Genomic DNA, 27434 nt, shown 5'->3' with positions numbered 1-27434 from the left:
GGGAAGTCATTAAAGCTAGCGAGTAGATAATGCCAGTGTGCTGAAACCCAGAGTAGCTACAATCTTGCAAAGACTTTCTTTCACATGCTTTTTTCCCCTAAGTGGGCTATGCTGAAGTCATTTGTACACAGTCTGAATGAAATTAAAGGTCAATAGTGCTGCGCATCTATGTCTGGATGGGCTTTTAGAGTGGGGCCCACTCACCCACAGGGGCTGTCACACAGTAGAATGAACACCTTAAGTTGACTGAGGGCTAGGATATTTGCCACAAATGAAAAGGACTTGAGTGACAGCTGCTCTGACTAATTCATAAATGTAACCCATGTTGAACTACACCTAACATTTAAAAATGATTACATTAATTAGATACCTTGTTCAGAATCTCACATTGAGTTGCATTCACATTTTAAGTTTCAAAATGTCATTGACTTCTCAGTGACAGACATATAATTAGACTTATAATATGCACTTCCCAACTTGGGAACCCCCCACCCCATCAGGGGGTGCTTTTAAACTTTAAACACAATTAAAGCGTATATTAATGAATGTCGTTGCCATTGCCAAATGATTTGCTACAAAACTAATTAAGACTATCAGCTTCACAAAACTCTCTCTGTATATTTCTCAATATAACTACCTCTTCTGAGTCTATCATGTTTTTTTGATTGTCTGTGTCCTCCTTGGTCAAGAGCAACTGCATGTATTTGGGGGGGATGGGGCGGTGCGCAGTCATGGAAGACTTGGGTCATGAGGCGAAAGTGTTGTTGTCATTACTTAAGATTCCTCATGGTGGGGGTAGGGGGCAGAAACTACGCACTATAGCTTTAAACTAATATAGGACTTAGATTTTACATTAAGTTGTACTACATTAGGCTACTCAATTCTTGGGGGTGGGGGTGGGAGTTAGAAACTACACACTATTGCTTACAACTTACACTCACCTAAAGGATTATTAGGAACACCATACTAATAATGTGTTTGACCCCCTTTTGCCTTCAGAACTGCCTTAATTCTATGTGGCATTGATTCAACAAGGTGCAGAAAGCATTCTTTAGAAATGTTGGCCCATATTGATAGGATGGCATCTTGCAGTCGATGGAGATTTGTGGGATGCACATCCAGGGCACGAAGCTCCCGTTCCACCACATCCCAAAGATGCTCTATTGGGTTGAGATCTGGTGACTGTGGGGGCCATTTTAGTGCAGTGAACTCATTGTCATGTTCAAGAAACCAATTTGAAATGATTCAAGCTTTGTGACATGGTGCATTATCTTGCTGGAAGTAGCCATCAGAGGATGGGTGCATGGTGGCCATAAAGGGATGGACATGGTCAGAAACAATGCTCAGGTAGGCCGTGGCATTTAAACGATGCCCAATTGGCACTAAGGGGCCTAAAGTGTGCCAAGAAAACATCCCCCACACCATTACACCACCACCACCAGCCTTTGCAGTGGTAACAAGGCATGATGGATCGAAGTTCTAATTCTGTTTACGCCAAATTCTGATTCTACCATCTGAATGCCTCAACAGAAATTGAGATTCATCAGTCCAGCCAAAATTCCAGTCTTCAAATTGCAAAATTGTAGCCTCTTCTTCCTATTTGTTGTGGAGATGAGTGGTACCCGGTGGGGTCTTCTGCTGTTGTAGCCTATCCGCCTCAAGGTTGTGCGTGTTGTGGCTTCAGAAATGCTTTGCTGCATACCTCGGTTGTAACGAGTGGTTATTTCATTCAAAGTTGCTCTTCTATCAGCTTAAATCAGTTGGCCCATTCCCCTCTGACCTTTATAGCATCAACAAGGCATTTTTGCCCACAGGACTGCCTCTTATGGATATTTTTCCCTTTTCACACCATTCTTTGTAAACCCTAGAAATGGTTGTGTGGTTCAGGAGATTGTCTTGACCAGGACCACAACCCTAAATGCATTGAAGCAACTGCCATGTGAATGGTTGATTAGATAATGCATAAATGATAAATTGAACAGGTGTTCCTAATAATCCTTTAGGTGAGTGTATATAGAACTTAGTACTTTTAAATACAATTTGTACTAAATTAGGCTTCTCAATTCTTCCCAGGAAAGTAGAAAGTTGGACAAAGAAATGGACAAAGAAATGGAAAAAATCATGCGTTGGTTGACCTGCACTTAGTGCAGTGATGATGGGTGACAAATAGACATTACAAGATTGTACGTGGGGGAACCACTACCCAAATTGTACATACAGAATAACGTTAGTAGTACAATATATGTAAGTCCACGTTAACTGCCTTCATTTGTTCGAGGACGTGACAAAAAAAGCCTAAGGGGCATACATAGATAATATAAACCCTCAGTGTGGGCCCATCTGCCAAAGCCTCCCATAGGGAAGATCAGTGAAAAGAACAGCAATGTATCAATTTACTAGCTGCTAATTTACCAATGTCTCAGCTCATTAAGCCGAAATGCATCACTAACTAAGCTAAGGAAGCAATGTTATAGTAATTTACCTGATCATTTGTGGTAATCACAGATTTATTTGCTTATTGCTGTTTGTTGTTAATGTACTGAATGACTGAAAGCATTATCCACCCACATAGCTTCAATGTTTTGAGGTATTCTTTCCACGTGTTCCAAACATGTCTGCTAGGCCCTGAACCCGCTTCCATTCCTCTCTGACGAGATGCGCCTCCTCAAAGCTTCCTGTCGGAAGAGGGGGTACAGACCCTGTCTTGAGAGTCAGAAGCGTTGCTAGGGTGATGATGAGAGGCGATTCCGGATCCAATGACACTGGGATGAGAAGTCTGGCATTCAGGGTTGCAGCTACCTCGGCCATGAGTGTGGTCAGAACATCATGTGCCTGATGAGACCTTCTCTGCTAAAGCAGCATGAAGTCCAAAATATGGCGTGCAATGCCAGTCATTTGTTCCCACACTCCACCCATATGAGACGCGTGTGGCCGGTCAAATACCCAGGTGCAGCTCTGTGTGTCCAGGTACTCTTCTACACTGTTGAAGCCTGGATTAGACTTGTCCGTCTTCAGCTCAAAAGAAAATTAAAAATGTCAGTTTTGTCACAAATAGCACATTAAGAACAAGGGAAAGATTAAAAAATATTCTCAGGATAGAAATTTCTGTTCCAAAGAATAAACGCTTGTGGAATAACCCATCCATCACCAGAAGGAGGAACTGAAGTGGGGATCATTGAGTGACAAAGGAATAACAACTGTTGATATTACTTCATGAACAACTGGAGATATTACTTCTCATAATTGACAATTGGTAATGAAATTCAATTGAACGACTATGAACTTTTTAGATATCTTCAAATAAAGAGTTGAATAACAGATAACTTTGTCTTGAACTATAATATGTCTACAAAAGTAGAAAACAAGAAATTAATAGGGAAAGTGTACAACAACCTTATAGAAGGACAGACAGAGACTAATTCACTGCAACAAAATATGAGGGTTGGAATTAACACCTTAAAATAAATAACTCTGATATAGACTGAAAAGATTGCCTAAATATAACCAACACCATTACCACCAATGAGAACATGCATCTTATACAATACAAATAAGTTCATGACAAGAATATACTACACTAAATATAAAATAAATAAATTTGATGCCCCTTTCTAACTTGTTTGTGGTACACACACAGAGACAATAATACACGCTTTCTGGGAATGTGAGAAGGTTGGTTAGGGTTGGTAAGAGATCCAAAAATGGATGACAAACACTTCACAATCCAAACTGAATTCACAGTCTTGATCAGTATCTTCCAAAATACGGACAAGGTAAAATACCCCATTGGATGGATGGGCCTTTTCTCCTCTTTCATATATAAATAATTATTTTAAAATACTGGAAAGAAACACAGGCCCCATCACTACAGCAATGGAAAGGACTAATGAAATATTATCCAAGCATAGAAAAATCAATGTTTGAAGACCGGAACAAAAGGCAACAATTCAACAAGGTGTGGCAGGACATATATGAAGCCTTGTACATTTAATGCCTAAGAAATAAGGACTAGGTATGGTGATTGAGAGCTGGAAACCAAGTGTGTGGGTGTTTGTGTTTGGGTGTGTGTGTGTGGGGGACAAAGACTACACAGATCTTATTTGGCTCCCTTGGATAATACACACCTAACAGGGGCAGGAACCAACGCTCTTGTCCAGGCTGCACTGGTGTGGCAACTTCTGCGTGTGCATCTGCTCCATAAAGTCTAGGAAGTCAGCTTTCATCTGAGGTCGTTTTCCAAATGAGAGCCAGAGTGAGACAAGACGGTCAAAAGCATGTTTGCAGTTAATAATGATAATATTAATAATAATAATAATGAATTGAATTTGTATAAAGCTTTTCCCAAGCTCAAAGTCGCTTTGCAGAGTAGAAACAGTAGATATATAATATAGAATATATATAAAATAAAGAAATTTAAATTAAAAATTTAAAAAAACTAAGGATAGGCAGAACTGAAGAGATGGGTTCTGTCTGGACTGGAAAAGGGTGAGGGTGAGGGACTCAGAGATGCGGATCTCATGGGAGAGGGAGTTCCAAAGCCTGGGAGCTGCCCTGGAAAAAGGCTTTGTCCCCAAAACTGCAGAGCTTTGACTTGGGGACGTAGAGGAGACCGGCTGAGGTGGATCTGAGGGACCGTGAAGGTTGGTAGGGGGAGAGGAGGACAGTGAGGTATGACGGGGCAGAACAGGAGGAAGGAAAGAATAGCATATCAGGCGGAAAAGCGGCGAATAAACAGCGCCAGCGTCCTCTCACGTCTGCGATGTCTGGAAAGAAAGCAGGTTCAGGTTCACATCTGTCCTGTGTTGTCAGGCAGCCTCTGTCTTGGGAACCGAAAGGGTAAAGGTGCAACCCAACTTTTGGAGCTGTGCTGGTAGCATGTAGCTTCTATTATCTTCAGAAACTCTAGAACCTCCATGGATGGAACAAGTCTGTGGTGGTCAGGAGTACGAGTGAAGACTGCCCCATGCGGTCTCCAGCGGTTGGTGCTGGATGATGCTGATGTTTAGGCGAAGTACCTCTTTCACTCTGATCTGGTTGTTGCATGGCTGAAGATGACTCAAACAACCATTCTCTAAGATTGTTGTTTTGTAACTCCTTGCCTCAAGTGGTCTGTGAGCACCTCCAAGGCACACATCACCGACAACTACCCATCCTTGGTCAAGCCTTTGAGCAAATGTTGCATCTCCTGGGCCATTTATCTGCTCTCAGACCTTGTGCGCCCATAAGATGTCTCTGCCCAGTAAGAGGAGTATTTTGGCATCTGGATCCAGAGGCAAAATCTTGTCGGCGATGTACTTCAGGTGGGCATGATGGTAGGCTGCTTCCTGTGTAGGAATCTCGGCATGAACCATAGCAATCACTTATGCTCTTCTCACAGAAGCCTAGGTATTTTCACAGGGGGGGCACTTTTTATGCAGAGAGCAATGTTTATTTGGATTAATTCTTTCCATACTTTCTCTACACTAGGCCTTAGCAGTTCCTGAGACCTGTGTCTTGTGAACATATACAGATCGGTCTTTGTATGCCTCTCCCACTTACTCTTTCTCTCTGCTGGAGCTTATATGAGGAGGTTTAAGCTTGGGCCTGTGCGAGCCCTTGCCTCTGTGGTGATGAAGTTTATCAACACTTAGAAAGGTGGGAAGCTACCTAAATGTTCCTGTTATTATCTTGTACCAAAGTAAAGCCACTTTTCTAGTTTGTTGTATAGGATTTTCTCAATGATAGGCTTAATTCCTCTGGCGGTATCCAAGTATGACAAGCCTGCAAGATAGTCGTCTTACTTGGCGGCTTGAAGCTCTATCTAGATCCATGAGTCTCTGTGAATCCTTTGTTGTGACCTTTGGAAAGAATTCTAGTGTGTTGAACAGAGCCTGTTCAACGGCCTCTGGCAAGCCATATACAGTATATCACCGAGGCGCCCCCATGCCATGTGCTGTTCAGTTCCTTAATGTTGCCTGTTTTTATTCCTCTTACTTGACTCTTCCCAGATACATGGTGAGGAGGTCAAGTTCTGCTGCAGCAGACGGGTTATTTTATTGGCTTGTCACCACTGTTGCCACAGTTACTTTGAAAAAGTAGTTAGTTACTTTACAGAATACTTGATTGTAAAAGTAATTTAGTAACTCTACAGATTACTTGAGTTTAAAAGTAACAAAGTTAGATTAAAAGTTACTGTATTTGACATTCAGCAGCTGGCAACAACACCCCCCCCCCCCAACTCAACATAAAAATGGCAACCGTTTAACAGTGGTGAGGATCTTGTTTATTATGAAACAAAAAGGAGTGTGTCAAACGTGTTTAAGGGCAGCATTTCTTCTACAACATACTGCCCAACCATCTTCTTCAACTCTCCTCCACTTACTGGTTTCGCACCGAAGTCCAGCTTTTGTTGTTTGGGCAGTGGGGGACCTCCTGGGGGACCTCCATCTTCGCACCAGCTGGGACTTGCTCTGTACGTTTGGTTGTGCAGTGCTGCGACTCCAAACGTTTCTTCATATTTTACGTAGTGTTTTTGTCACCACCAGCACAGAGTGCATAACAAGCTTAATATTGCCATCTTTAGCTGACACAAACTCAGAATAGTGACTTTATTTCCAGCTAGAAAACGGTCATCTCTCTCCTCCCTCCATAGTTGTTTACGTGGTACACGTGAACTGTCCTCATGCTGAAAACGGGACTTGTCGTGTACGTGACTTCACTCCCAGAGACACCAGAAGAAAGAAAAAATACATATTTTGCTAAGGAAAATGATGAAAATACTGTAGTAATTCACAGCAACTTGAATAAGTAACTTTAATTTGATTACTGTTTTCAAAATAGTAACACAATGGATTACTCATTATTGAACAAAGCGTTCAGATTAGAGTAACGAGTCACTTAGTGGCGCATTACCTGCATAACTGCTCACGTGGTGAGGCCTGAAGTCACTGGGCGGTTGTGAGCAAGGTATTTGATGAGGTCACTAACCAACCAGCACACTTTTAAATAAATACATTTTAATTTAAAAGGCAGGCGTTATACCCACTGATGGCGGTCTGTCCGCTGCTGCAGGACCTGGAGCTAACCGCCAGTGTTTCAGTTTGATTGTTAAAAGTGTTAGGATAACTAAAATGTATTTATTTATAAGCGGGGTTAGTTCGCTAACGCTAGCTTGCTATTCCACCAACACTGGCGGTGAGCTCCAGGGGGGTTCTGCCGCTGCTACCGGGTCTGGAGCTCTTCATGTCCCGCTGTAGATCAGATCACGCCGAGGTCGGCAATGGCGTTTTCTAGTGATGTTTCCACGCTGGCCGAGCCCCACTGACGGTGGTCCGTCTGCGTCTGCAGGACCTTGAGCTCACCTCCAGTGTTTCAGTTGGACTGTTAAAAAGTGTTGAGATAAATAAAAGGTATTTTCTGTATTTAGAAGCGGGCTGGCTGCTAGTTAACTAACGCTAGCTTTCGTGCTACACATCCTGTTGGCTCAGAGCTCCAAAGACTAAGTCCACAAATTAGGTAAAAATTATTTTTGCACCAAACGTATTGCAAGAAGTGTTGCAAAAGTCGAGGACAAAGACTCCCCGCTGTGTGATACGAGAGAGCACGCTGCAGCGACCGATTCGAAACATACTTTGTTACAATTTGATGATGTGTCCCGAAATTTACATCTTTCCACATCAGAGATACAACTCTAACCCCACTCTCTACATCAAGGCAAACCTCATGTGCAAACCATTCATAAGCACAATGGACAGTTTACCATCACTTCCTGTGTTTCATAATTATGCGAAACTGCAATACACTACAATGAGATGTCTATAATATTAATCAAACCCAAATACAAAGTATCAGTGTAAATAGCACTGCTTAGCTAACATACCAGTGTAGCCTATATGATGAACACAACCAAGCTAATAAAAACAACCAGGAGCAATAAACATAAAGCTAACTTAGCCTAGTAAAAACTAATTAGCTTCTTAGCTGTTTCTATAATCTTACAAAATTAAAAATAAGCAATAACCTAATGTTACATGATGAAAAATACGTATAGATGTTGCCTTACCGAAACGGGAGAAGAAAATGCAATCGACTCAGAAACCAACGACTTGTAGGGTCTAGACCTGCTCTTTTATTAAAAGCGCAACGAGATAACTGTTGTTGTGATTTGGCGCTATATAAATAAAATTGCATTGAATTGACTTGGTAGAGCGCATGCATTTCCGTATGTCAGTTTGACTTCCTGTTTCCCAACATGCAGTGGTACTACATTACTATGGTTACAAAGATAAACCAACCACACTGAACTGCTGTAACAAAGTAGAGAACCCATTTGGAAGTGGCATGACAACTGCCCTGATCAGAACATTGTTTAAAACAAAGCTAAAGTAAGGGACCCTGCTTCAGGAATATCAATGAGCATGATGTCACTGTGTTTAGTTTTACAAGTCCATGCTCTTCAGAACTTCTAAAGTACAGTAGGTACACTATGGCCTAGATAGACTCCCCTAGATATGTCAATCAAGCCTTTTCTTTCTTTTCTTTCTTATACTTGAATAGCTTTTACCCGTTTTGGAAGACATCAGAAACTGCTGTTGAATTACAGAGATTAGCATTTATGTTGATAGTGCACACAGATGTACCGTGGCATGATATAATGCTTTCGATCTTATCAAAGGCACTTAGGGTACAGCCTCAGGCCCCTCATGCCTCTCACAGTATGTGTTTAGCTTCATTACAGATGGTGGTGACGAGGCACTGTTTCCTTGAACATGTCCTGTCTTGTTTCACTGGTGAAAGAAGTGGGATGTCACATTGGAGTAAGAAGACCAATTCATTTACAGTGCCCCCCCCCCCACCACCACCACATTCTTCACTATCATTTACTAACCAGGAGTTTCCCAAAGTGGAGTCCCAATTGAGTTTCTAAATCACTTCTGAGGAGGAGAATCTTGATGCAGTGATTTGAGTTTGAGCATGCTGGAGTTTGTGTGTTGTCTACAACTAAAACTGATATGTTTTATGGGTGTTAACAACTCTTCTCCTCAACTAACCATAGCCGTTTTAGCACAATACAATCTAACCCACTTTAACTACACATCAGAATGTTGTGATGAATATTGGTCATATGTGTACTACAGTTTTTGTCCCATCTGGAATTTAAACTGAATAAATGTATAACTGTAGCAACACATATTAACACCACTAATGAAATAAACTTTAAAATCTAGACTATTCTTCAGTGGGCTAAAAAGCTGAATATCTATGTATTTTCCCTATTTCTTTTAGCTAATTTAGTTATGTTTAAGTTTGGGGAAATTGGTCTGTTGAAACACGTGTTTTGACATTTTAATAATAAGTAAAGGAAGCGTTGACTTCAGTCTAAACTAATTAACAAATAATCCATCCAGTTTATTCCTACTCTCTTATATAACCCACCAGTCCTCATTTGTAAACCAGAGAACGGGCGCAGGTTGGTTTGGTTAACACAAAGACTATTTAGCAGTTTAAAATGATTCAACCCAAACACTGTGGTTTGTGTTAAATTCAGACGTTTCTTCTCTTCGGATTTCATATCATCATTGTTTTTTCTGACTGTTGCATGTGCTTAACACTGCATACATAGAATCCTCCAAAAAGAAGGCAGTATTGGAGTTTCTGGGAGGAGATTTCATGACACCTACAGACTCAAACTTTATTTGAACAGCATGGAATGTTAGGGCTAACAAAAATAAAGCAGTTGCTTTAGCTTCATGTAATATTGCTCCAGGCTTCACTCTCAATATGAGCAGCACTTTGCTTTAGTTCTGAACATGAACTTTGATCCAGTCCACTGGATACTTTTCATTGCCCGGAGACCATTTTCTAGAACTTACTTCTGCTGATCCAAACTGATCAAGTAGTTTAATTGTTTATGTCACCTTAAAATGTTAATGTATATGAAATGAATTAAAAAGTATAGGCTTAAAGTCTTCATAAGCCTTTAAAAAAACTTGTGGCACATTGACGCTCGCAGCTATGCTGACTTACCTGTCTGAAAGGGAGCAATGAATAATTTGATCACATTTTTCATTTCACTCGAGTGCTGAACAAACAGGAATCTGTGATTAACAGTTTTAATTAGGATTCTAACTTGACAAACTCTTATAGCCTCGCAACGTTTCTAAGATGAATAAATCACCGGCCTGGGATCATCAAGCTGCCTCCTAAGTGAATGTGCCTCGAGATTACTTTGTGATTCCACAAACTGTGAGTCAGCCAAGGCTGAGTGTGTTTAACTAATCCTCTTCCCACCACATGTCAGGTGGAGGAAGTTTATGTCCACTCAATGAGCCAACTACCCCTCTCAGGTATTGGACCCCCAATGCTCTGCACTGTTTCTTCTTTGACTCTTGAAGGCTGGATGTCAAAACTAAGTGGAGCCAGTGTTAGTTAGCCTCACAGCGTGTAAGACGTCTGCACACCTGGGTTATGAGGGCACTATAAAAATGATGGCAAAACATTTGGGGAGTTTCATTTAGAAGTCGTTCTTTGGTGCACATAGGGTTCATTTACAGTTGTTACTGCCAACTAGCCAGTGAAAACAGAAGAATATTGCCTTTTTCATAGTTTATGTGATTATTTTGTCAAAGAAGAAAGGAAAAACAATCCTCAAAGTAAATTTTTGGAACTAAACAATAGTTTTTATTAATTGGGCTTAAACTGGCATTGTTTGTTGTTTATGTTTTATTTTGACCCCATCAGTTGTTATCTTAGTAACAAACACCCTACATGAGGTCCATATTGCAGTCCAAATTAAATTAAAATTATTCTTAAAATCATCAGGAAATGTGTTTATCTGCTTTTGTTCAATTCTCAATTCAATTTTATTTATAGTGTCAAATCAAAACAAGAGTTATCTCAAGACACTTTACATGTAGCGTAAGTCTAGACCACTCTCTAATTTACAAAGACCTGACAATTCCAGTAATTCCCCCAAGAGCAAGCATTTACGGCGAGGAAAAATGCTTAGGGAGAAACCTTGGACAGACCCACAATAAAAAGTCTCAACAAAGACAATGGAACTATGACTAGAAACAGTAGTTGTAGTAGTTCATTTCATAACACTGAAAGGTATAGCAGGACGTAGCAGGGTACAGCAAGCCATAGCTGTACATGGGGCAGGACACGGCAACAGCTGCATCCATGATTTAGGTGCCACCCTAATCCAAGGACAACTGCTGGGCAAAAAAACATAGGGACTACAGGAAATAAGCTCCCTAGAGCAAAGTTAGTGAAAAGCATTTCTGGACTTGGATGCACACAGATGGAAGGAGCAAGGAGAGAGGAGCTCTTGTTGTGACTTGCTTTGATGATAACATGGCATGTACAACCTGCGAGTTGCAACTATTTTGCGTACGTGACTTCCAAAGGACAGTTGGTAATCAAGGGTGAGCCCCAACATTTAAGCCCCAGTAATGAGTGTAGAGGTTAATGAAAGACAAAATTGATTTTCTCTCCTTGGTGCATGACTAGAGCCCAAACTATACACTTAGTCTTAAGCAAAGTTCCAATTCACTACAAGACATGTTGCTAGGACAGTGATAGTGAGATACTTGCCACAGTATGCTTTTCTAGTGATGAAACCGTAAAATTGTATTGGCTATGATTTGCCAATTGCCAATTGTATCTTTAAGAGTATCTCAGGTTTATTAAATCAAATGCAGCTCTAAAATCAAGCAAAACCACACCAGCCATTGTCTGTATTGCTGAATCAGGGATTGATTATCTCTATTAAAGCTGTGCTGGCAGAGCAACCCTCTTTACATGTATGCTAAAAGTCTGAATTCATTTTTTTCTATTGAAAAATAATGTGTAACTTAGTCAAATCGCACTCATCTCAGTAACTTGACAAGTAGAGGGTAAAAACTGATAGGAAGACTTACTGATTCACAATCAGTGGTGATATTCAACTAGTTCAACTAATACCTAAACATTATGTTTATATAGTGTCAGATAAGATGCTCCATGAAGCAGTTTATTTAATCAACTCAAGCCTTTTCTTACAGTGCATTAAATGTAAATTTACATCTGCAAAAAGTACTGCACTGTAAGTTTTCTAATAGCAGTTTGGTTAGAGTTGTAGATGGAAATACGCATCATCCTTCAAACCCCATGACCCGCCCTAATTCCAAATTTAAACATCAGTAATGTGCACTGGTGTCTGAAATTCCATTGTGAAATGTTAGATTTAAATCTTGATGATATGCATCGTAACTATTGTAATCAGACATCCCAAGCTTCGCCTCCAATATTAATTGTCCAAAGCGTAATGATTTATTGTAGTCCTGCAGAATGATTATTCATTTTCTGGTTGATTATACCTGTGGGCGGCAACAACACTGTTCTGCATATACTGTAAGTGTCTGCTAAATGAAAAAGTATTCTTCACATGAAAATATGTCCTTGGAGAAACACCAGCTCATTTTTACTTTAATCAAACATATCTAAAAGTGCTGTTGATTAAGGATACAGTGGCATGCACCCAGAGGGGAAACAGGTAATGAACATTATCTAATTATTTTCTTTGTATAGACTTGCAAAGAACAGAAAACTTTTTTTGTCCAAGTAACTGTTCTTTTAAATCATATTCCTGCTGTAATTTGGCAGGTACTTCAGTGCTGTACACCAAACTGCACCTGCACCGCAGCAGAAACCTGCAGCCCCAGTATATCACAGTAGTGTGACACTGGTAGTTTACATTCCAAAGGAATAGTGGAGAGTGACAAGAGTGTGTGTACAATACAAGCTGCTCTCAGCCAGGCAAGTCTGGGTACGCCTGAGCCCCAAACAGCAGGCCAAGTTCAAACTTCACTTCAAGAATCACTGGGATCTCAACACTTAGAGGAATGCACAGGTGCAGACACTCAGCAGCAGACAATCCCAGCTAACACTTGATCAATTTGACACTTTGTAGGGCCAGTGCCAATGACAAGTTCCTGTTGGATTGCGATTGGGCCTCCTGCAACAAAAGAAATAAGTCAATTGAGCTGCTTTTTTTCCTTGAATCCGGTCTTGTAGTAATCTGGCTTAGAAATTCCCTTTTCACTCTCCTGCTCATTTACAGCATCACAGCGGATGGTTTAATAATAACGCTTTAACTCTGATGAGCTTGGCATTGCTTTCTAGTGGCATGTTCATCTGTCCATGTCCAATTAATCAATGCTAAATCACATGCTGCTGCCACTTACATTTGCTCATATCAGCTGACATGTTTACCCTGGGATCACATTCCTACATAATAGCATGCATATATATACATTTCTATACTAGCGCATTTCTGCTGTATTTATTAATATTGTGCAGCAATCAGTCAGGAGAGAATCTCCAAAGAGTTCCATGTGCAGCTTCGTTGATCACAAGAGATATTAATGTCCCTCAAACAAAATTTCCCTTGACTTTCATTAACTAAATTAGATTAAATATCCAATTAAAAAGCTTCACTCATAAAATTAGAAAAGAAGGACATGATGTAGTGTTTTAATGATACTGATTAGAGATGTTGCTTAACATCATAGCAGTCTAATCCTAAATCGGATGTGTATTTATATGGAATAGTCCCTTTGACACACTGTGCTGAGGAGGGAAGACAGCACTCTGTTCACCCCATCCTCTCCGGCCACTGAGAAGGAGAGGCAGATTAATTAACAGACCTTTGCAGCCAATGAAGACAGGTGGCAATAATCCTGACAAGAGACAGATCTGAAGCCTCTCATACAAAACCAATTTCAACTGCACTCCATTTTTCAAAAGCTCATCAGGGTGAAGAACGAGGGAGTTGAACCTGTGTGGCTGCAGAATTTGTTTCTCTCTGATTGCCTTGTCAGGATATCTTATCCGATGGCAGATGACCAAAACCCCACCCTTTACAGACAAACTCTCTTTCTTTCCCTTTACGAAACACAAAGTGTTTTTACACAATGCATTCTGTTTCTTTCCCACTAGCGCACATCCTCTCACCCTGTCTTCCATTTCCCCACAAAGACGCACACCGCCAGAATTGAGGTTTCAGCCAAGTTTCAGTTGTTGCACTTGTCAAGGTTTCCATTCTCACAAGGCACAAATGCAGTTTGCAATAACAGATAGAAAACAGGGGCAGATTTACCATTCGGAATTATTCTAATATTTGAAACAAACAGAGGTATGCAAAAGCAGGATGCTTACTTCTACTCAGGGGCCTTCAATTCTCCATGCAGAAATAACAACAGATACTGGAAGATTTGATCAACTGTAGCTAGCTAGCTTGTTAAGCTAATGATAGCTTCATGATGTGTTTGAAAACGATGGCTCCTCCTCCGGATGAGCAACCCGTGAAAGAGTATTAAATCCCATTAAACCATTAAAATGTGTCTTGTATCCAGATTGTATCTAGATGTGATTTAACCTGACAATATTTTTACCTGCTACTATGTGTCTCTAGTATCCACATTTGAGATCTGATTGAGATCCATCCAATTGCTCTGTCCAGCATGTTAGGGTTGTGGGTTTCTGTTGTCATGTTTCCTGTTTTATTTTGTTATCTCATGCTCTGTGTTTGGATTGATTCCTCTTTTCTTGTTATTTGTTCTGTTTTCCTGTACTCATCTTGTATGTTTCAATTCAATTTAATTCATAGTATTAATTCATAACAAGAGTTATCTCAAGACACTTTACTGAATAGTTCTAGACCACACTCTATAATTTACAAGGACCCAACAGTAGTGAATAGTGGCAATAATAGTCACAGTAAAAGATAATGGAACAGTACCGTTGGCGTTCGGTGGCCGCTATGTTGAATGTAAACAAGAAGCTGCTTGGTCACTTCTCTATCTTCATCGTGTTAAACCCGGCGATAGCGCACCAGGTAGATAAGCCAGTTTGTCATTGGTTCCCACAAAACTGTGAACTGAAGCAGGACAATTAAACAAGCAGGTTTCCAGACCCAGCTGCAAGTCAAATCGCTATCTCAGAGTGGGCGGGGTTTACCCTCTAATTAGAGCTGTCACGCAGATCGGATTTTAATACCAGGTGAAAATGGAGCCAATGTGTCCCTGACCACCTCCGGAGGTGGTGTGACCGATTGGTTCGCAAACCCTTCTTAATAGTGCATTTCGGGTGCATATACACCTGTATTTTCATGTGATCAAGCACATGTTTTAATGCCAGGTGTAAATAGAGTCTTACATGCTAACTCTTGGCCTTGGAAGTTACATTGTGGGTATACCTTTGCTCTTGTGTTTTTGTTTTGAAAATACTATAAAAAGACTCTTCAGATACAGAGAATACAGCCCCATCCACACCTCTTCAACATTTGGAGAAATCCAAAGGAAATGCTACTATTGCTATGATTTGGACAATCCCTGTTTGGTAGAGGGGTTAATCAAATGGTCAATTTATTCTTCTTTTTACCTGTGATTATTCTTAATGACACTGCATTGTTTTGTTGGTCTAACTCATCAAAAAAGCTGCAAAACCTTTCAGTTGACTCAAAAAATGTGCAAAATAAACTGAACAGGAAAATTAAAAACTATTTTCTTTCCACAGTGGGCTTTAAATCTGGCTATTTATCTTAATAATGGTCTTAGGTACAATGAAGTTATTATAGTAACGCTACCATCCACTGGCAATTAGTACATAATAATGTGCTGCACTTGCATTAATGTGATTGAGCATGTCCCTTATATCCCTTATAGTGATATGCATATGTAATATTCTTTACTTTCCACCACTCAAGCTAACCCTCCCCAAGAGAGCCTCAGTGGTCGATGATAGGATCCACCCTGACTGTCCAAACACCGCTCCCTCAGGGACATTAATTTCAAAGCAGTCCCACGAGTGAGTCAAAAGAGTGAGAGCTCACTGAGCATGAAAAGTAGGGAGTGAAAACCACACTTCTGTTAGAAAAACATCTCTTTTTTTCTCAGGGACAAAGTATAATGGCAAATTAATTTCCCAGAGATTAATGTACAAGGTAAATATTTTAGTGCGAGTACTTATCTTCTAAAAAGTCAGAGGATGGACAATTCCTCACTCCCTTTCCCCCTGCCCTGCTCTCCCCAGTGTGGGTGGAAATAGCTTAGATGCATAAGGAGTCTAATGAGAGAAGAGATTCCAAGCTGCCTGATTGCTCTCATCAATCACTTTTCTCCTTTGGAGGTGTGATGCTGGTTGGGGGAAGGGGCCACGGAGGGTCAGGTGGGAGGGAAGGCATCAGGTTTTTAATCTCAATAAGTTAATGGACTTTCTTGTCTGGTCCTGCTAAGTAGAACTTCATCTCTGTTGTTAGCAAACAGGTAGCATCTACACAGGAGACTGTTTCTGGTGCTGCTTGGCATTTTCACCCAGTTAATTTGTTTTGCTACTGAAATTAGGAGATCTAACTAAAGTTTGTCAATACGCTGATAACGGGCAGTTAAAGGTTACTAAGTACTGTGTTCAGAAAAACAAATCCAGATACCTCCTGCAGCAGGTATACAGTACATGGTACAGTTCCTGTAAATATTTTAGCAGCTTATGGCAAATGTGTGTGATTCTTCATTTAGGTGAATGAATAAACAGTAATCATCCCAAAACTAATAAACCACACAGGACACAATACTACGATTGATAACATCCCTAAACATGACATCTGAAGGTGGAATTGACATTTAGCTAACCCTGCTCCCGGTAAAACTGAATGTCTAAATTATCACAGCTTAGCCACCATAACTTTCCTGTTATGCTTTAGGGTCTTGGTGGTTTTATTTTTTCATCTTTCCAAAACACGAAGCAAAATTATAAAAAATAGATGTTTGTGTGCTTTAAGGAAAGCTGATAACGTCAGCATGCCTTGCTATCTAGCTCACTACCTAAATTCATGGACGTATTTTAAGAACTGGATACAGCGGTCTATAATGCAGACATACTAGAGACTAAATGGAAATTCTGAAATGACCTACTGATTTATACACGTGTAAGTCCTTGGAAAAAGTACATTTGGGCCAGAGGGCATCGTGTGACGGGCCGGGAGTTGCAATTCCACTGTTTGGCCACTTGCTTCGAAGCTATGCACACTTCCAGGAGGCCTGCCTAAAGAAGTACTGGTTCTTCATTCGATTCTGTGAAGTTTACCTACGATTTTATTCTACTGTGTGAGTGAAACATCTACATGTAACTTTAAATTGAGGATTGTCCGTGAGTCTTTTAAGCCTGCCCAAAAGACCATACATGCTGATGTCCAAGCCCCTATCCAGCAGTAACTAGTATTTACTGAAAATGCAAAAGCCACAAGCATACATCTTACCTCTGTGTTGAATGTTTCTGATGAGTTTTTGCCTGGGACCTTTAGCTAACGGTCTTTGTAGTCTCAGTCCAGCACTTGAGTATGATATTCTGTAATGTACATAACCATAGAAAAAGACAATTTCTACTCAACTCACAGAGCTAACGTTGATTTGCCAATCTAGCCAGTAACAGCTGATATAAGCTTGCAACAGCATGTAGCCTGCTTTTGTTTTACATCAAGGACACATTGTTTCCAAAATTACTTTGAATTTTGAGTGGTCATTCTGCCTCCATTATCACTGTACGCTGCAAATGTGCCGTAGTAATTCAAAGGTTGAAAAGCATAGCTAGGGTAAAAGGGGATCACATCATAAATCATTCAATAATCTGACTACAGTATGCCGTATAATCCCTTTCCCTCTGTAGGTGTTTGTTTCCAACAGAGCGTGACATCTGTCAACACCAAAACTTGAGTGTAATTGGTGTTTTGATATTATATCAGAAACTGTTAGTTAATTAAATGGCAGGTCAAATATGTATGTATTGTATTTTTGCCTTTGTCCCCTTTACTGTACCCGTGTGACAGATCTGGTTAATTCTTTATCTCCATGCTGGACAATGTGGTAGTTGTACTTCAGGAGGGAGAGATGGTAATGTGGAAAATATGCAGAAAATGTATTTGGGTTGACTGTCCGGTTATTAATAATGACTGTGTTTGGATAAAAAGTGCCCTACTTTCAGAATCTGTGGATCTAAATATTCCCAATAGGCTGCTTCCCTCCTGTACTGATTGATTCGTAGAGTGTTTAAAGGTCATAGTCATAAAACATCAGGATGTAATTAACACACTGTGATTTTTTTAACCAGGGGTTAATGTATTGCATGTTGACTTTTAAGTTATAGTTTCACAGTCTAGTGTGGATTACTGCGTGTTATTTGAATGTCAGATTAGGTGCAGAGGAAATGTATTTTGGTGTTCCTTACCCACTCTGAACCACTAGCCTTCAAAATGCTGAAACCTTTCCTAAATTAAGAGTCACGTAAAAGAAAAGAAAATGACTTTGGTAGAACTTAAAATCAGCTTTTAGAATATAACTTCAGTAAAAGTTTTAAAGTGTCCGATATTTAGTGTACTTAGAGTGCCCATATTATGGGATTTGGGGTGTTATTTTGTGTCTCTGTTGCTTCTACACACATACAAACTTGGAAAAAAAATATCCGTGCTGTTTTGAGTGTGATACGGTTTCTGAATGTACTCTGTCTTCAGTCTCCGGATGAGCTGTTCAAAATCTAGACGGCTTTCTACGTCACTTGCCAAGAGGAGGTGACTAACTGTAGCATTCTAGCGCTAGCTCGTTCTCAATGGCAAGAGACTGCTACAACACACACTAATTTACCATACTCTCAAAAAGACCTACTTCCATGTCCCTGTTCTGCAGGTAGTCCACAAGTGGCCCTCGTCTAGAAGAAGTCTCCTAGCTATACTGCCTTGAACTGACCAAAGTTGGAGAAAGAGTTATCAAGCTGATGGGATCTTACCTAGCTACTGCGCATGTGCGACTCCCAACAAAGACTCTCACTACACTCTGTAGCTAAAACAGAGACCTAAACACACAGGGTGAAAACAGGATCTGCAGCAATGTGCGTAAAAACAAAAATATGGTGTTTTTTGAAGATTAAACCATGCAAACCTATTCTGGTGCAACCTCAAAATACAATCATTAACCTGAAAAAGACTGGGTGCTTTAGGTATCAAAAGTATTTTTTTAAATATTAAATGTACTGTTTATTTTCAGAAGTAAAAGTAAAGAAAAACTTCAATGTGGCTCCCTTATAAAAAAGTACAATATTCAATATCATTTCTTGCAAGTAACGAAGATGTTTAGGAGAAACGTAGTGAAGTAAAAGTCCATCTATCCATCTTTGTCCGCTTATCCAGTATTGGGAAGCAGCAGGATTGGTGACAAAGCGCAGCCCTGGCGGAGGCCAACCCTCACCTGAAACGAGTCTGACTCACTGCCGGACACAGCTCTCGTTTCGGTCACAGAGATTGGATGGCCCTAAGAAGGGACCCCCACACCCCATACTCTTGCATCACCTCCCACAGTATCTCCCGGGGGACCCTGTCATACGTCTTCTCCAGATCCACAAAACACATGTAGTCTGGTTCGGCATACTCCCGTCTCCCTCTAGGATACTTGCGAGAGTGAAGATCTGATCCGTTCCACAACCAGGACGGAATCCAAATTGTTCCTCTTCAACCAGAGTTTCAACTATCGGCCAAACCCTTCCTCCAGCACCTTGGAGTAGACTTTACGAGGGAAAAGTATATTTTATTTAGTGCAGTAACACAGTATTGGTACTTTGTGACATTAAAACACTGACAGTTACATTGCAAATCTTCTTCACAGATAGTAAACATGGCTGAGGCCAAGGGAATACAATGAACATGTTGAGTTGCTTTTAAAGCTATGGTGTATAGTTTCCGTTGCCACCATGAGGAATTCTAAGTAATGACAACAAAACTGTCAGCACGTCCACATGATACAAGTTATCTGTGATCACGTACACGGTCCCAACACTCCTCCATGCTGTTGCTAGTAGCCAAGGAGGACACAAAGGATTTAAAAAAGGCAATTTTCTCCACTTGAGTTTCTGTGCGTAAAAGTCTCCGGACAACACAATCTTCTAAACATAGCCATTCTGAGAAATAGAGAAAAAGAGAGTTTTTTGGAGCTGATAGTCCTAATTAGCTTTGTAGCAACTCATTTAATAATTATTTGAATGTAACAGATGTTCATTAATATCAAAAGGTTGCGCACCAAAGCCTTCAAACTAGCTCGGCCTTGATATGACTAAGGCTAAGGCTGAGGTCCCACTGATCGGTGTGACGCTAACAGCTTCATTCAAATGTGCCTTCTCATATTTTTGTCCCAAAACTGTGTTCAATTGTTTTTGATCAAGCCTTGAGGACTGACCACCACACTAAGTTCCATTTTTGTATTGCCTTTGTATTATAACATTCTATATTTTCATAACAAAAGAAAGCCTTCACATTGGCTCTGTTGTTACCTTGAGAGTGGAGTCTATTCTTATTTTCTCTAAGATTGAAAACACGTGATGTGGTTTGTGAAGACATTTATCTTAATGTCTGGGCTTTCTTTGGCAAAAAGAATGGAATAAGCTTACTTTTGTTTCTTTTTCTCTCTAATAGCCTGTGCAGAGACAAAACTGGTAAGCATTATGAAACCAAATGCGAAAACGATTAGCTTTTGATGTACAGTTTGATTAATTAACTATTCATTTTATAGGAATCTTATTAGTTACCATGTTCCAAGTGTGCGTATATATATGTACACATAATGTAGTAATCTGACTGTGAACATGATCAACAGCTTTGGCTTTTTAAGATTTAATTTTAAAAATCAGCCAGGATGTTGAAATGTTGATGTTGGTTTGGTTTAATAGAGCCTATATTTGAAAAAGAACAACTTTTACTAACATGCTTGGCTATACAATGGCTCAAACCCGGTGAATCCAGTATAGACAGGATGGAATGTTAGAACATTAACACAGTATTTACAAATTCCTTGGCTGTAATGTTTATCTGAAAATCCTTAATATGCATATCACAAAGAGAGTTTACAATCTAAAAAACAGAAAAAAGTGTTTGGATTTCATTTGACTACACCACTATTCCACCTTGAGTTGGAAAAATTACCACAAAAGAACCCAATATGAGTGGAAATCACAACCCAGTAATTTAATCTGGGTGACTAAAATGAAAGGAGGCAAAAGTTCAGGATCTGAATGCAATGAAATGTATCAGTTCCTTAGAACCTACTGACATAGCTCACTTGTGGAGGAGCAAGCCTAGACAGAGAGAGCTGAGTAATGAAGATGGATGCATTCTGTTATCAGGCAGCCACTTACTGGGGCCTGATGTAACCTTAAACATTGAGGATAGCTCAGTTCCACAAAGAATCTAATTAATGAATAGCAGCCATGAAAGAGGACAAGGCAAGTGTGCATTTGCAGATGAATTCCAGACACTAATCAAACGCAGTTCAAGTGGTTTGTTTTGTCTCCAGAGCAAGGCGATATTTGGCGAGGAGTTAAGGCAATGTTTGCATGTTGGCTTGATGACTGCATGCGTGCTTCAGTGTTTTTTTATGCATGTGCCTATGTTTTGTACAGTTTTTGAAGTGCCAAGCAAGAGGTAACAAATGACTGAATGTAGAGAAAAGGTTTGAGGTTGTATTATTGAAGTTATTCCAACAATAGGGGTTTGTTCATTCTTCATCATGGGGTCACACTGCCATTACTAGAATTTCCATTTAGGTAAAATTGGGTCCTGTTTTACTTGTTGCCATTGTAGCTCTGTATATTAATTGTTTTATGCTGACAACACCCTACACAATGTAAAACCCAATGGCCACAACACTAGTTTGTGTCAGCATAAACAGTCAGGGCACATTGTCATGTAATGGTAGGTTTAAGATAAAAAACTTAAGACAAATTTTAGATTTTAACAAGACTTAGGCCTACTCCACACCTACATTGGAAGTAGCTTTTCTATGCATTTTGGCCTTTCGGCCACACTCAAATAGCATTTTGAGTCACTGTAAAAAAAGCTTCATGAAAACTCTGAATAGGGTAAATAGTTTACTTTACTATACTGTCTGAACATTTAACTTAATTTAATATTTTATGTGGTGTTTTATTTTGCGGGGTGCTAATGTTCCACCAGAACAAGTTCCTTCCTGAGACTATTTTGCAGAGCCACCATTGCTGTGTCCGGAGCTTAGCGCTGCCCAAGACGTTTGTGATTGGTCTAAAAAAATGCAAACAAGCCAGAGATTTTTTTCCTCCTATACCAGAAGGTAGTTGTGGTGTAGCCGGACTTTAAGCGTGAGTTATGCTTCTGCTGAGGCTCCACGCAGAGCTTTTGCCGTAGCCTACGCAAGTGGTCTGAGGTTTATACTTGTGTGTTGGTGTGTGCGTTGACCTCATTAATAGCAGGGTAGGCATGTGTGTGTGCGTGGCGAGTGTGTGGTAGAACAATTCAGAAATTGAAAACGATTAGCTTTGGAGCGAGTACCAGCTCTAGACTCTCTTCCCTGTGCTAAAAAGTTAACCCGCTCCATGATTTCAAAATGTTTATGGAGGAGATGTGTGATATGTGAGAAATGCAACGCTACCAAGCCACGGCCAAGTGACGTGCATCAGCTTGACGTGTAGTTACATTTTTCGAGAGGTGCACATCAGGCCACGCTGTAAGTCCCGCATATGTCTGTGTCTCCATGCACCTACATATGGCGTAGATTTAACGCAGAAGCATGAATCACGCTTTACTCCACAGTGCAGTGGAGATACTGTAGGTCTGCCAATGCAATACTACTAAAAACCCTCTACAGTGTTTGTGGCTTGAGATCTTTTGTTGTTTTTATGCATTTAAAACTGGAACCATTTTGATCATTTTTCAGTGATTAGACATGTTTTTGTGATTGTCTGGTTAAGTCATGAGAAATGCTTTCTTCTCTCTTGTCCAGTACCAGCTCCAGAGGACTTCTCCATGGCGGTCGCTGAGTTGTCAGTGGCAAGCGTGGCTCGTGCTGATCGCTGTATGTGTTCTGCTGGCTCTGGTACCTTATGTTGTTTACTGCATGATGACCGCCTTCACCAACCCTCCTCCTCCCATCAGCTTTAAAGTGGCAGCAGCTTCTTTTGGTGTACTGACAGAGATCATCCTAATCAAGTGAGTGTTTCTTTTTCTTACTCTGTATGAATTAGAGTTGTTCCAATACTGGTCTTAGATGTGTTTTCATGTGTGTTTTTACTATATTTTTAAGTAACATTTCATTTTTGATGTGATTTTTAAAGCAAGAAGCAGTGAGTTTTAGCATCATCCAAATAATCATCTCTGAAAACGTGCTGTTGTCCAACCCCCATCTCTCTTGTTTTCACTTCTGCCTTTTTCCCATTTAGATATTGCTAATTGGAATAGTGCCTGCGGAACTGTAAACCATTAGCAAATGAACAGTCTGTTTTTATCAACATCTAGCTTGTAAATAATGCATTAGATTCCTGGCATAAACAATATCTACTCTGTGATTAGAAAGCAACATATGGCGGCTACTGTAATCAGATTACAAAGAAAGGGTTATGTAATCTGTAATTGCCTAAAACTGTACCCCAATCATGCTAAAACTTTCTGTAGAATACCTACTGGATTATTTAGAAAAATAATGGTCCTGATAGTATGTTTGAAATAATGTGCCATATTGACTGGTCTTAATCAACTGAATGCTGGGATTTCAACAAGCTCCCTTGCTTTATAAAATTAATTCTAAAATATGATGGGAGTAGTAGAAGTGATGTAACCCTCCAATCACCTTAAACTGCTTTCCGTGCCAGTAGCAGAATTACAACTTGTGTTCTACATTCGTCCCTCCTCCAGTATTTGTAATAACTAAAATAAGAGAGGCTGTTTGTAATTAACTCAACAAGGCTCGTAACTTGTGTTCCCATTAAGTGCCTTTGCAAGGAATGTGGCTAGTGAACTGGTAATTAATAAATATGGTTACACTGGTTATGTGCTTCTGCATCATTATATTGTCGAAGCCCTACTCCGCGCTCTTAATGAGCTGTAATTTTATGACAGGAAATTGGTTTGTTTACAACACATTCAGCAGCTTCAGACAAGCTACATTCTTGGCAGATCTCGGCTGCAGGTATTTGCTCATTGTTTGAGTTGAAAGAGGTTCAACTATGTTGTCATGCTAACCGTTATACTGTTAAAACACTAACACTTTGTTAATGTGCATGAAGCCTTCAAAATAACTTTACAGTTTGATGTTGTTTTGAAGCTTCAAAGCCTCAAAGGCAAGGTTGGTAATGTTGAAAAGCTAGCAAAGTTTGAGAGTAGCATCTCTTTGGGGCTCTGTCTTACCCTCCCCCGGCCCCTGTGGCTCACACCCACACACAGCAAACAACAAATCCCCCCCCCCACTCCTTCTTTCCCCTAATTAACATACCTGTCCAACAGAAAGACGGCAATCATGGCAGCAGGGGCAACTTCTTTTTTTCCCCCCTCAATTCTGCAGTTGACTTGCCCATTGACAGACATACCTCGACAGTGCTCTCCACAGAGCTGCGGAGGACGGTCTGGAAACAGGAGCATACACACCTGGGTTAAAGAAAATGTCAGAGGTTGTTTGTCGCACCGTTGCTTGCTCTGGAGGAAACTACTAGAACTTGTTGGGTCCTTGTAAATTCTGGAGTGTGGTCTAGACCTCCTCTATCTATAAGTGTCTCGAGATAATTCTTGTCATGAATTGATACTATAAATAAAATTGAAGTAGAAATTGAAATTTGCATTTCTTTAAACCAATCACAAACATCTTGGGCTAAGCAGCAACGGTGGCCCTTCATAATGGTCTCGGGAAGAAACTTGTTTTGGAGGAACATTTGAACCCAGCAAAACTAGTCACACAATACAGTAACGTGAGCTATTTAAATTACGTGGATACGTGGTTAAATGTCCTTTTCTCTTACCATTGTATCACCGTGTATTTTGTCCATAGCAAATCCCTGCCAATCACAAAATGCCCCAGTGAGAGTAAATGCCATGAACATTTTCTTCGTAAATCATTCCCCAAAAAAACCAAGCAGCCCTAGCTTTTGCACGGGCCACATTTTCTTTAAAACTTAACATTTTCAGCGTGCAATGTTGCTCAGAGGTTCCAGTTAATGCTGCTGGAGTTTAAAGTTAACACAGAGAACAGAATGCGTGGGACACACGTGGAGCTTCCAGCGGCGCCAGAACTATCCCATCCCCGTCGATCCTGACTATTTCGAGTGCAACAACGGGCATTGAGCTCCGGCTCATACACGGGAGGGAAAGAGTTTGTTCAGCAGGACAAGGAGGCATTTCATTGGTTCTTTCCAAGCAGACTGCGAGGCACTGATTGGTTGGCATTTTTTTAGCATTACAGCAGCTTCAGATGAGGATCTTTCTTGCTCCTTTTTCAGAGCCCATAAGTTATTTATTGATGTCGGGGTGTATTTATATAATAAAACTTGCATATTGGAAACACTTTCCAACCCTGCCTTTAAACAATTAAATTAAGTTCATTCCTCAGATATGTAATATGATTATATACTGTAAATGTATCTGTCTGTTGAAAATGCAATCTATAACACTGGAGGTATCCCACTGCACTAAACAGGTTTCTGTCCACTGATGCCTACATTATTAACGGTACAGTTGGGAGGTTGGTGGCTGCCCTTATTAGGATTGGTGGGCCTCACTGATCCGTGCCCCATGTTGCTTGTGCTGCCTGGGATGTGCCAGCCTCCTGCTGCCCCCTGTCAGGGTGCATCTCAGTCACACTTCACCCCAAGGGCCAAAGCCCTTATGAGGAGCAACCCCCTCTTTTCTCACCGCACACGCGGCCTGGTTGTCTTTGACACAGAAACTAAACAAACACTTCAGAATGAGCTTTTATTGTGTTGAATCCATGTTGTGTACTTCTGTTCTTTTATACTGACTCTTGATGAAATGGTAACATGTGATAATGCCAATCTATTGACAGGAGGGCTAAATCATTTTGCTTCCCCCTCCCAGTGCATTAACCCTCTTGTTACCTGTTTGTTGCCGTAGCTACACACTACACTTTGTAGTTGCAAATGTTTGTTTGTCAGATTTTGTCGTTTGATCCTAAATTGAAGTACTAATACACATTGTTTGCAAAGGTGACATGTTCCTTCATTATCATGGACACAGCACTTTATATATACAGTGCATATACACTTCACATACAGTGTCCTGCTGCTTAGAAATATACATTAGAAAAATATCTATAACATATTTTGTCCTGTTTGTGTAACGTTTGCCGTGTTTCAGAAAATTGCTGGGCCTTTTTTTTTTAAATGAAAGTGTTGACTCGTGACCCATTGGGAACCAATAGGCTTACTTGTTGAAAACTATTGAATAGAATCAGACAAATCATTGATGGTAGGTGGTATGTTTCTTTTTAGTACTGTGTCTTTGTTTTGTTCAAAAGAATCAGAATCAGAAACACTTCATTCGCCAGATACATCAACAGACACAAAGGAATTTGACATGGCAATCAGTAACACAGAAGCTTGACAAACCAACAGTACATGATATGTGTATAGCTGATTAGAGCATGCTCAAAACAACTATGTAGTAACATAGTGTGTGGGGAGGGCGGGCAGTGGATCAACTATTCAGGAAGGAAATAGCTCTTGGAAAAACGCTATCAAGGTGGCGTGAGGTCCTTGTCCACGTCACACAGTACCTTCTTCCGGAGGAAAGCAGCCTAAAAATGTCAGGGACTGATCAGCAGCCATCTTAGCTGCTCTCTTCCTGGCCTCATACAGGTCACTGATTGACAGCTGCCTCTGTCCAGTTAGCCTCTCTGCTGTGTGCGTAATGCACTGCAGTCTGTTCTTCGCCTGGTCAGATACTGAGGGGAACCATACAGTAATGGATGAATAATGAATTTGTTTTGTTCAAAAGAAAAGTTCTTCTGTTGTTATGTATTATCCTATAATATTTTTTTGACAGAAGAAGCAGGAAAAGAAAGGAGCACAGCAGCTTTAGGTTAAAGAGCTAAAAGCAACAAATACATTTAAATGGAGACCCACTGAATTGTGCATCATTTGTTCTTCCTCACAGTCTACTTACAAACTTCTTTCAAATGAATGCTTCTTGTTTCTATCTACTGCACTCCGGCATCCGTTCAACATTTTAAACCTCCAAAATATTCAGTTTTGCGCTTCACCTCGTGCCACAGGTCTGTTATTGGACACATTCACAAAGTCACGTGACATTTGTCAGGCTTGAACTGCCTTTCAGAAGGCTGTCACACAATATGCGCCCTCTCCTTCCTTTACTGTCAGGGCGAGAGTCAGGGTGCTGAGACAGTGCCCTGACCACGCAGCTCTGCACTGTGAATTTTTATATGCCATTGCCTGGAGGTTAGACACTCTCATTATGCCGTGTTAGATTTATTAAAATAGATTATGGAAATGTTAATTAAGTCATTAATTACATTATTTAAGCAGCATTGACAGATAAGGGAGTGTGTGTGTGTGTGTGTGTGTGTGTGTGTGTGTGTGTGTGTGTGTGTGTGTGTGTGTGTGTGTGT

The 27434-nt window shown here is 40.4% G+C and overlaps 1 protein-coding gene across 2 annotated transcripts in view; it reads left to right on the top strand.

Annotated features, from left to right (window-relative positions):
• Positions 1-27434, top strand: part of LOC117950281 — a 96330-nt gene that overhangs the window by 62268 nt on the left and 6628 nt on the right. For both annotated transcript variants that reach the window (XM_034881172.1, XM_034881173.1), the window contains exon 4: positions 22809-23014. In XM_034881172.1, the coding sequence (XP_034737063.1) occupies positions 22809-23014 (206 nt within the window). The remainder of the gene's footprint in view (positions 1-22808; positions 23015-27434) is intronic.

The sequence above is a fragment of the Etheostoma cragini genome, chromosome 9 (assembly GCF_013103735.1).
Source record: "Etheostoma cragini isolate CJK2018 chromosome 9, CSU_Ecrag_1.0, whole genome shotgun sequence".
Classification (NCBI taxonomy): domain Eukaryota; kingdom Metazoa; phylum Chordata; class Actinopteri; order Perciformes; family Percidae; genus Etheostoma; species Etheostoma cragini.
This window is presented reverse-complemented; position numbering and strand designations above follow the sequence as displayed.